This window comes from Ruditapes philippinarum, unplaced genomic scaffold (assembly GCF_026571515.1).
Source record: "Ruditapes philippinarum isolate M1 unplaced genomic scaffold, ASM2657151v2 ctg9998_1_1_1_1, whole genome shotgun sequence".
NCBI lineage: Eukaryota > Metazoa > Mollusca > Bivalvia > Venerida > Veneridae > Ruditapes > Ruditapes philippinarum.
Window position 1 is genome coordinate 1 of NW_026866464.1, and position 12069 is coordinate 12069.

The following is a 12069-nucleotide window of genomic DNA, read 5'->3' on the forward strand; positions in this document are numbered from 1 at the left end:
CATTTTGATGTGTAAGGAAGCTTTGAAATAATTAAACATACATGAATTAAAAGAGAAGGAACAATATTTGCAACAATATCATTTTATAGTAAGAAACCCCGCTGCTTACACAGGTCGTCAAAATATAAGTTCCTCTTCTGTTCATGGCTAAACCCACTGAAAAGAAAAAGAAGACAAACTATAAAAAATGCTGAAAATTGGAGAAATCTTTGACACTAGAAAACCAATACTGTAATTGATTTCACAAATATAACAAATAATGACACAAGTATCAGAAGGTTTACAATCGAATTATAATATTAATATATGCGGCATGTTGTATAAAGCATATGATTTTTATGTTTATATCCATTTTAAAGAAAATATAAAACAGATGGAAATCTCTTGGCTATAAACCAAAATTGATGCTGTAGTCATTTCCCCTGTCAACATAACTATCACTATTTCGTATAAGGAATACTGGTCACAGCAATCAGGCAATCACAAAATAAAGTTGAATTTGTTGCCATCGAAATGTATTGCGTAATTAAAAGCAAATTCAATATAAAATCTTCTGTTTTTTGTTACAAAGTACAATTAATATATATGCATTTAAATACGCACGACAAGTACACAGACTTGTTATTACACCACCGAATATTGTGTTGTAAAATAACAATTCAAAGTCGTTGTTTTGTTCTAGCATGACAAATTTCAATATAATTTGTCTATGTACATGTATATGATTAAATCAACTTTCGTGCATTTTTTACTACATCAAATCTTATTAGTACGAACATATATTTTTCAAATTAAGTTTAGGCCTAATCCTATTTAGGCATTCCACATTCAGAAAATCTGGGAACGTATGTAGACAATAGCTTGTAATTATCGCTTCCGACCATGAACAGGCTCAGTAAATCCCGGTCTGTAATAATTCATTTTTGACGTCTCTTGTGTTCTTTTTGGAATCTTTTTTATCTGTTTTACTGTAGTCGTCATTTCTTCCGAGGGATCTCCCTTTTCCCCGATGGGGATTAAGAATTTATAGATTCCTACACTAACATTCTAGATCTATTTGAAGACCACAAACATTGACATGCGCTATTTTATTAAAATTTATGTAATAATGAAGTATTATTCTTATAGTAATCCACTAATTTGCTAATTATAGTAAGACAGATGAGGAACTATGCAAATCGGCTATTGTAACGAAAATTACAAATGTACTCTATTGAGTGTAGATAAGTTTTATATATAGTATCACAACAAGAACCGGTTAAACCGGGTGAAGCTTTCCCGAAAAGGTTTTTGACACAGGAAAGTATACCTCTTGTAGTGTCAGAGTTATGTCACAGACAAAATTCAAAGTGTAAAATAAACAACAAAAGGGCAATAACTTCAAAATAAGGTAGGGCAGAGTTATTGTTCTATTGTACTGCAATTTAATTTAATGAGATCTATCTACCTACAAAGTTTCATGTTGATGCCTCTTATGGTTTCAGAGATATGTCCCGGACAAAGTTCAAAATGTAAAAATAAACAAATGGCAATAACTCCAAAATTATGCAAGACACAGTTATGGTTCTTTTGCACTGCAATTTTTCTCAATGAGATCTATCTACTTACAAAGTATCATGTTGATACCTCTTGTTGTTTCGGACAAGAACAGAGGACGGACGGCCGTGCCATTAATTGGCCTTTATGTGCTTTTTCTTTGATCTTTATGTGACACTTTTCCCCATAAACCAGTAGAATTTACCACATAAACATGTTGGTTTATGGGATTTCCACCTTTTTTAACTAAAATTATTGACGGAAGGAAGCTCATAGACCATTTGATGTTCGCCCGGACAGACAGACGGACGGACAAAGCGGCGAAAATATGCTCACCCTTCAAGGAGCATAACGAATATTTATCATTTAGTTTACAGCATAAAACATATCAAATACATGTATACAAGTAAACAAGTATAAACAACACCAGATGTTATTTAAATTAAGTATCAGTTGTAATGCACTTTGATGTAAATAAACGTTGTGATGGTTTTGATGTAAAACATCATGTACATTTCAGAGCATTTCTGATATGAGCCGCGTCATGACAAAACCAACATAATGGGTTTGCGACCAGCATGGATCCGGACCAGCCTGCGCATCCGCGCAGTCTGATCAGGATTCATGCTGTTCGCTATCAGTTTCTCTACTTGTTATATGGTTGGTAAGCGAACAGCATGGATCCTGATCAGACTGCGCGGATGCGCAGGCTGGTCTGGATCCATGCTGGTCGCAAACCCATTATGTTGGTTTTGTCGTGACGCGGCTCATTTCATTGAGCTGTTCTGAATTTCATTATATCTATTATATTTTATTTTACAACCTGCACTTGAATGTCATTTCTATTGTTACAGTTGAGTTCACACTAAACTTGTGCAGTTCTCGTGCACTAGAGCAGATTGAACTAGGAGTGCAAAACAGTGCAATATGCACCATGTGCACTTCTTGTGCACTAGACCATATGACCAGACAGACAGGGAGGGTGACACTTAAATGGTTTATTGGATAATTGCATAAAAAGTGACAGGGTGCAAACATTGTTTAGCTGTTGTAAGAAAAAAATCTTTGGAATATATATGAATATAAATATATAATATTAGTTAATTTTAAATTCCCAGTTTTAACATTTTATGTGACATTATTTTATAGCTTAAGATTATTTTTTATTTATTGTAATTATATTTTATTTTACCCGTATTTAACTATATGTAAAGAAATTATACCCCTTAAAAAGCAAATTTATAGAATTAATTATGTTAGAATTAATTTTGTAATGGTTAATAAAAATGCAGTGTTTTAAAGGTAAAGGTTTTTTTCAATACATGACAATATATTCTACTTTTTCTAGTGTACAAATGGGAGAATCAATGTTATAATTCTGACCTTTATAACAAATCTAGGGGAAATTTATATTTAAGTTAATATTTTGCAATATCACCTGTAAAAACGTTTTAAATATATCATCAGTTATTAATATTTAGTGACTGTGTCAATTATTTCAACTAAATTCTTGTTTATTTTTGGTGTTATAAACATTAATTTGTATACTGAATTAATAGTTTTGTATGGGAAACGGACAAAAGCCTTCCGGGACAAGGGGGACAAAAACCTTCTTGTCCAAAAATGACTGAGCGGACAAAAGCCATCCCTTGAAAATGACTGGGCGGACAGAAGCCTTCCCGTGAAAATTACTGGGCGGACAAAAGCCCTCCCGTGAATTGACAAGGCAGACAAAAGCCCTCCCGTAACAAAATATATATACATGTATGTTAAATACCTGTGTTGTTTTTTCAATGCACTCAACATTAAAATTGTAACATTTATATTTGTTGTTGTTCAATTGCCTATTATGTGTAATGAGCTAGAACAATTTCATTTAAGTATATTTTGAAATATTTGAATAACATGAATGTAGTTAAAAAAAAGGTGCTTTTAAAAGTAAAATTACTCATTACAAAAGGCACATTATAAATGTTTGGAACTTTTAGTAAATTTTAAAATTCTTTTCTATTCCAAGTGTTGTTGTCTTGTCTTATTTTTTGTTTTTTGTGCCTGAATTTTGGGTGTTTGCCAATTACCCCGGCCCTTATGGGTTAAATGCAAAACTTTTCTTACCATTGTAAGTCTTCGGGGATAAAGGACCTGAACACAATAGATAAAATACACGAATGATACGGTATTTCGGGTCTTTACCTAGGGTTAAGAAAATAAACATTTAAAACAAATAGGTAATTTTAATTCTTGGAATTTTTTTGGAGAAGTTTATTTCCAATATTTCAAGTAAAAGTCCACCTAAAATAAGTGAAATCATGATACATTATTTATATATTTATTATAATGGTTGTAGAAACCAAAAGTACAAAATGCCAACCTGTTGACATTTAATCGGATTTGTTTAAAAGTGTACATTAAAGGGTATTGTTGCATATTGATCAAAGGATTTATCAGTTCTCATCAGAAATGATATTCAATTGAGTTCCTTTCTTTCGTAAGAGCGTTTATTGTATATCTCTTGAAATGTACTTTGGTTATATCAGAAATCTTCTTGCCTTTCGCCGGAACATTTTTGTTGACAATTGTTTGTCACTGGGTTGAGTACAAAGTACAAAGGTCCGTTCACGATGGGACAGAAGAACAACTGAATTCAAATGTCAAGTAGAATATGAAATTAATAACTCAATACAATACCTACACACGTTTATTTACTTTTTTTACAAATAAAAAGGCAAAAATCATTTTTAAATAAAATATCATTAGATATACTTGAATAATACATATAGCAATATGGCTTCACAAGTTCAAACGTTCAAAAGAAATGGTAGACTTTTTAATCTCATTTCTTTGTTGGTAATAAGTGCTAGTCAGCAGATGGAATACACTTCAAGGGCCCTAGGTCGTAGAAACGCCATTGTCCTTCCCACGCCGTGTTCCTCTTTCGATTTCATCTGACTGACAAAGTGGAAAACTCAATGATGGACATGATCGTGTATGTGTTTTATCTATTTCGCCAGTTGCAACCATGACAATAAGTTCATTTGGCGGGAAATATCAAAACGCTGCGAAAGATATAGTGACATTTCAAATAAGAGAGTAAAGTTAATAACCAGTAACATAGTATAACATCACATATATTTTTATAGGAAAATATTAAATAGTATCTCTTTCATACACTAAACTAGGTGTGGTATTTAAAAAACAAAGCAAAAAAACCAAAAAAAACCTAGAAACGGAGATATTGTCCTTATCAGCTTTGAGAAAGATGAATTTAATGAATTAAATACATATAATACAAAATGTTAGAGGATAGATCGACTTTTTCAGACATATTATTGTCACAAGTTCAAAGTATTGCTGTATGTTACCTTCTGTCTTCTTACATTTCGCAAAGTGTTTATTGACCCTGCCTGGAAACGTTCCTGCGTTATTATTTGCTTGCCGTTCTCCAGTAGTATTACGTACTGTCGATAGGAATTTGTTTTATCTGTAAGACTCTTTCATTCTTCTTCCTAGAGATGTCATTCTCTTTCGTCATTAGTTGATGCAATTGCCAATGTTGTGCACAATGCTCTCCAAAGGTAAGGCATAAATGATCCCACCTTTCTTCATTAGTCTTCTTTATTTTTGTGGCCGGGGATAAAATTCTCTTTCCCATTATTTTTCTTTCCTTTCTTCCTTAAATACAGAAATGCACCTGGCTCTAGTAGCTAGTAAGTTTATTGAATATACAAGCATCACATGTATATGCACGTTTGACGTTTAGAATAATGATTTGCAAGTGAAGTGTCTCAGCTACGTTTAATACACATATATTGAACTCAAACATAGGAGACATGTACGGGATTTTCATTTTCGTGCCTTTTATGGGAGTTACTGCTGAATATTTTATATCAAATAAATCATATAACAATGTGATGGATTTAGTGTTGGTATGTAGAATTAGTAAAAGGGACTGTCAGCATACGTATGTATAAACAATATTTAACGAATTTTACATAACTTATTTTTAAGCTTTTAATGTGTATATATTATAAAAGAAATTAAAATAAAACATTGCAAATGTTTCCAAATTTTGTTATTTATTTGTTTGTGTCGTGTCACTTCTTTTTTCTTTTCGACAATGCCTGATTGTTTTAGACAATACTACAGATATTCGACATAAAAAAAACACATTTTAGCTGGTGTGCAGTTTTAAACGGTCTTTGTTTTGGCTGACATTAAAAATGATAACTTGTTTTGAAATTTAGGGCTTCAGATAAGAATAAAATGCGAGACGTTGATTGATATCTTTATGGACTTAATGGCGTCTATGATGCCTTTTACATTTGTTTATTTAGGGACAAAAATCTAATTTAACAATGAATGTCTCATTCTCAGCCGTATTTTCTTTTTCGAATCGAGCAATATTTGTCTTTGAATTGATGCCCGAAAATGACATCAAGGTGGCGTAGTAAGATAAGATAAGATTAGATAGTTTATTAAAGTCTCATCATCATGTACAATATTAAAATAATACAAATATAAAACCTAAGACATTGTACATAAATGCCACTCATAGATGAGTTATAAGAGACTATACATAACTTTACAACAAATCTAACATACTGTACATATCTACAAAGTTACTTAAAAATAAAACCAAGTATTTTTTCTTTTCTTTTTTAAAATAATGTGAAGAGTTGAGACAACCAGACTGTATTTAATTTAGTTGAAATTCTGTGTAGTTTGTGTTGTTATTGCTGGTTGTAAGATTTGAATGTTACAGCAGTGTACAAGTTTACAGTGTTCCGAGAAACGCCCAGATATATGCAGATCCTACACACATCCGAATGTTCATCCAAACACTATACCCTTGATATAATATGTATGTGTGTTTTACCTAAATAGTAATAAGATTGGGTGTAAAGCAATAAACAAGAAAGTGTGATTTATTCATGACTAGACATTGCAGTCCTATAGTATCATAAGACCTATTTGTATGTTAATACAACTGTATCTGTTACAATGGTTCAATTCAAGAAGCAGCCTCCAACCAAATACTCATGACTAAAATCAAGGCAAAGCTCAATATTGCGCATTAGAGCGATATCCTATATCAATATAAAAAATACAAAAATCTTAAATTAGGAATTTTTATCACGTCTACTTATTGGAACCTACTTCTTGAATATATTTGTAAAAACCATAAAAACAATCTAAAATGTTACTAACCATTATTTACATATTGGTTAAAACGATACTCCATAAAAACATATAAAAGAATCATGATTTACAGTACAATTTTCTTTTTCTCTCAAACAGAATATGGTGGCAGGCTTTGGCAGATAAATATACTAGGTTTTCACTACTAAAAATTGTAACCATTTTGTCATCATCAGATATAATATCTCTATTTCTTAATACATCATCTAACGCAGAGACCAACTCTTTCCTTATATCATTATATAATGGACAGTAAAGTAATACATGTTTCTCATCTTCTATAGTGTCCGGACAGTTAAAGCATTTTCTATTCATTACATCAATATTTTCATAACGACCTGTTTCTATTCTTAGTGGTGCTACACCACATCTGAATTTTGTAAAGGCTGATCTATACATAAATGGCAACTTAGACGTAAGGTACTTTTCAGTGCAGAACTGAGATTTAAACTTCCTGTAAGTCCTTAATTTATTCCCGCCATTTCCTCTAATGGCATTTTCTCTCTCAAGTAATAACTTCCATTTATTTGTTTCTATTTCCATAAGTTTAGATTCTAGCATTGATATGGTAGGTTTGGCATTTCCGATATTAGCCTCTAGTATGTGATTACTATTAATATCTTTTAAAAGTTTCTTAAGTCGGTAAAAACCATTCTTGACATTACTTGCTTTAGACCACATATATACAGACTTATTGATTCTATTATCATCCATATTCATAACTCTACAATACTGTCTAAATACAGACACCCACTGTCTAACAATTGGTGGTTTCCAACCCATCTCTCCACTTACAGCCACATTCGGAGTGTATCTTCCAACACCCAAGTAGTAACGCATTGCCCTATGATGAACTGAGTAAGATCTATCACCCCAAATCGGGGCACTGTAATTAATTATGGGCCATACCATTGAATCATAAAGTTTTGTAAATGTAGAGTACTGAAAACCACCAAATGCCTTACTTTTGGATATAACAAGACCAAGTATTGCTACACTGATATGTATACATGTTAAAGCATGCAAAATGCCTAAAAATGTTTAGAAGAACGAATGACGCTTACATAATACAAAACATGTTGTGTAGTTTTCTTTATCTCAACTATGTTTTGTATATTGTAAACAGATGAAAAACTTGTAAACATGAAAACAATACAAATGTTCCCCATTCCTCCATGTTTATCATTTCGTTTGTTTGTTGAAGAACTTTTTCCGGCAGAATAATTTCGCTTGTATTAAATTTCAAACGGGTTTCTAGTTTGCTGGAGTGACTCCTTTTGTTACTTTCTTATTTCTTAATTCATGGTTTAAACAAATTTTCTCTCTGAATTTCTGAATCAGTGTTGAATGAAAATTTATAATCTTATTCAGTATTCAAGACAACTTGTCACGGAGAAATCTAGCCTGGTCCAATAATTTCAGAAACGACCTTATGGAATACAATCCGACGCTCTACTCATTGAGCTAAGCGTATTGGGTACACATGCATAATCGGTGTTGGAGCGCCCTTCATCTTTTATTTTCTGTAGGAGTAATTTTACCTTGGTTAATTGTATCATTTCTTCAAAACAGCGTTCCGTGAGCTATTTATAACACGTCAATGACAAGGAAATATGTCTTTAAATTTGATTAAACGCCTATTTGGGTCAGCCATTTTTCAGTAATTGAAAGATAAAAAGTATACCTAAAGAGGACTACGAAGGAAGCATTTAAAAATGTAAAAATGAAAAATATCGCCTGAACGTTTGTATTTCTGTAGGAGAAGGTTATTTTCGAAGGGGTGAAGTAATAAATTGTAAAATATTTGCTCTTTTTCTTAATGCATTACATTCACATCGTATTATGATTTTAATCAATACCAAATATTTTAAGTCTTGGAAAAAGATTGTACCAAAATGAACCAAAACTACATATGAACGGACGCACAGACGACTATAATTTCCATATACTCGTTTACATAAATACTAACTATTGTAATTAATGCTACATTCAAAAATTGTTAATTTTAAAGCCAAAAAAAAAAAATTCAATGGACATGTATACATTTACAGCATTAATCCTACCCAAAGTAGTCATATTTCATTGACGAATTTGCCGTCGAATAACATATTTTATATCTAATAACATGATAAATTTCAAGTGAATATTTTATCCCAGACACTTTAAATTCACTGCACGTGAGATTTAGTAATAGTCAGCAGTTAAATATATATGTAATACTTATGTTTATTTTTTCAATGAAAAACTAAACTGCGTTAAAATAATTCCGTGTGATTCATTAACAGATGCGTGTGTTTCTTTTGACAGAGCGGAAATTCCTTATAAAAGAACATTTAAATGTTGAAAAAACAAAATTGTGATATAAGAATAAACATTTGAGTTGTAGTATTGGAATTTCCCGGACAAAGAAAAAAGCAGTGCTGACCTGCTTCAACCTCCTGGAGATTAAACTGTATTTTGACGTATATAGAGTAGGTAATTCTTTATGGCATACTTGTTATTTTCTTTTTTTGTTAGAAAATACTCGAGTTGGTTGTACCATCATCATTTAATATTCAGTTTAAAATGCTAGTGAATATCTTCCATCTATAGCTATTTATACTTTATTCTTACGGGTATATATAAATGAATGTATAAAAACGCCTTGCAGACCTATTAAAATCCCTGTCTTGATCAGTTGAATGAACAATAATACTTAGCAATAATGCCACTGTCTAAATTACTGAAATGAATAATTTGATCAAATCAAATTACTGGCTTATGATAACTATGGCGAAGCTAACTGTGCATTTGTTTATGTTTGTTTAAGTCAATTTTAGGAGAGCTCTATTAATATTAAGTAAAGACGCTGGGGTAAATATTGGTTCCGCTGAACGGAGAGGGAATCTAAGTATTTTATTTTAATACATAGAAAATGGGCATTAGTCCTTTGTTACATGTTACATGATATGTAAAATATTCAAATATTTCCCTTGATTTGAGTGCTGCATTTGACAATGTTGATCATAGCATTTTGAGCTTGTATAAAGTGTCCTCCAAGAAAGGTTTAGGGTCCTTGGATCTATTTGATCTATGCTGGGACGATATTTGATATTGTGTCTCCATCTAATCCCGTAACTGGATTTGCCGATGGCCACACGGCTATCAAACGCATTAAACCACCATCCGAGGAAACGAGTCCGTAGACATGAACGAAAACAAGCTGAAAATGAATAACATTAAGACTGACTAATTAGACGCCGCGTGCATTCGTTCATTCAGCTTTGGGGAAGTTTATTCTTGCTTTTGTTTATTTTTTATTTAAACAAAATTACACTGTTTTCAGATTCTGTAATAAAAATAACTTTTCTGATGTACAACATGTCTCCGAGCTTATTAAGATAAATGTTTCACTTAAGTGATAGTGCCATGTTTGAATATCATATTCTTTTCATTTTTATCTTAGTAAATAACGTGTCAATGAGCAAGTCTATATTCTAACCACGGGAACCAAATTTGTGCAGGACCAGGGGTATGACTAATATACGCAACGGATTTTTTTGGCGCAAGGGGTGCAACAGACATAATTTCTTATTTGCAAAACAAGCACAAGCTTATTCGTGAAAATAATTAACATTTAAGTTAAAAAAATGAGTGAAAGATTTAAGTTTGTTTTAAAATGTATCACAAAATGGCCATGAAATCGACATATTCTTGGGGTAACGGAGATAATTTCCTATAAAAGGAACATTGGATATAAGCCACATTATCAAATTAAAAATTGAATCTATATATATAACATTTAGTATCAACATAAAAGTTTGTTGTAAAATTCAATAGGAATTTTTTTTTATTTTTAAGTTTTAGTAGGTCATACTTGCCTGCGAAATGGACATATTTTGGGATCTCAGTGCAACGGAGATAATTTTGTATAAATACCACCATGGATGTTTAAAAATTACAATTTTCAAACTAGATTTATTCTACGTTTTGAATATAATATCATAATGGAAGTTTTTTTTTAAAATTTAAAAGGAATATATATTTTTCAAATTTTTAATGTTTTGAAGGATTATATATGCCGGCAAAATGGACATATTCTCGGCGCAACGGAGACATTATTTTTCTGTACCTCTGTCTTTGTCTTGAAATGTATTTTAAATATACCAATCATTTCATTTCAATTGCTATTCAATCTATTCTGCTTCAAGCAGACCTTTAAATCTTTATCCAACAGACAAACACTTCAGAATTTCAGATGTGCAACATTATACAATATATATTGGTGCTTTCTAAGATAAACCTATAAATTGTAAAGAACGTATTAAACAAAAATGTAAAACTACCATGCTTAAATATTTTATGATGAAGAGCATCCGCTAATATTTTGTGTTCTGGTGCCACTGAAACACTTGTTATATCTCTTGCAATATTTCATAGTAATTTCGCAAATGCAAACTGAGTTCACTAAACTTGACATATCCAAAACATGTGTCCTTAACTTGTATCGATCAAAATTCGATAGCTCGAAGCAAACATTTATACTGGCTTCCAATTAAAGCTTGTATAAATGTCTAAATGATAGTATATAATTTAATGCATGTACAATTATTTTATTGAATGCATTAACTTACTTAATCAATCAATCAATCAATCAATCTGTTGAATACTCAAATCTCAAAACGCTCTTAAAGATCCTTCAATCAGCTAGTGGGTGTTATGTAATGGCATTTAATAGACATAAGACTTTTGTCAGATAGAAGTTTAAGTGTAATATACTTAAAATTGTGGAATTAACTTCCTAGAGACCTTAGACAAAGCAAATCTGTAGAAATTTTCATGACACACTTGAAAACTTATTTCTGTAAGTGCTTCTTTTCCTTCTTCTAAGCACTGACTTTAACGGTAAGATATATACTTTGAACTTAAAACTGTGGTTACAAAACTGTCATATATAATTGCAAAAAATGTACTTTACTGTAATCTTTTATTTTACACTTTTATTGCATGAAGTAAATTTATATTTGTGTGTATTGGTGAGAATTTTATTCACTAATGTGAATGTCTTTTAAATATGTACATCGGCATTGAATATGTTTTGTACGTAGAAATAGGTGTTTTATCGAATGGTAGAGATATTTGCTTGTAGTTATTGTGCAAGGACGTCTTTCTCTCACTGAGTTGTTTAAATAAGATATGGGCCGCCCCATAAGAAAACCAACATAGTGCAAAAAATGACGTCACTGAAAAAACGTTTCTTGACTCTGACGACAAAATATGCACGCTTTTTACCAATTTACCGCGTACACAATTCCTACTTACCACTGTGAGTGCGCGTCGTCTCGCTCAGTATAT

General features: G+C 31.6%; 1 protein-coding gene across 1 annotated transcript in view; it reads left to right on the plus strand.

Moving 5' to 3' along the window:
- The first annotated feature begins 5432 nt into the window (after positions 1–5432).
- LOC132732569 (isatin hydrolase-like) overlaps positions 5433–12069 on the plus strand; it is a 30860-nt gene continuing 24223 nt past the window's right edge. The window contains exon 1 of the mRNA XM_060719046.1: positions 5433–5462. Coding sequence (XP_060575029.1) covers positions 5448–5462 — 15 coding nt within the window. The 5' untranslated portion in view covers positions 5433–5447. The remainder of the gene's footprint in view (positions 5463–12069) is intronic.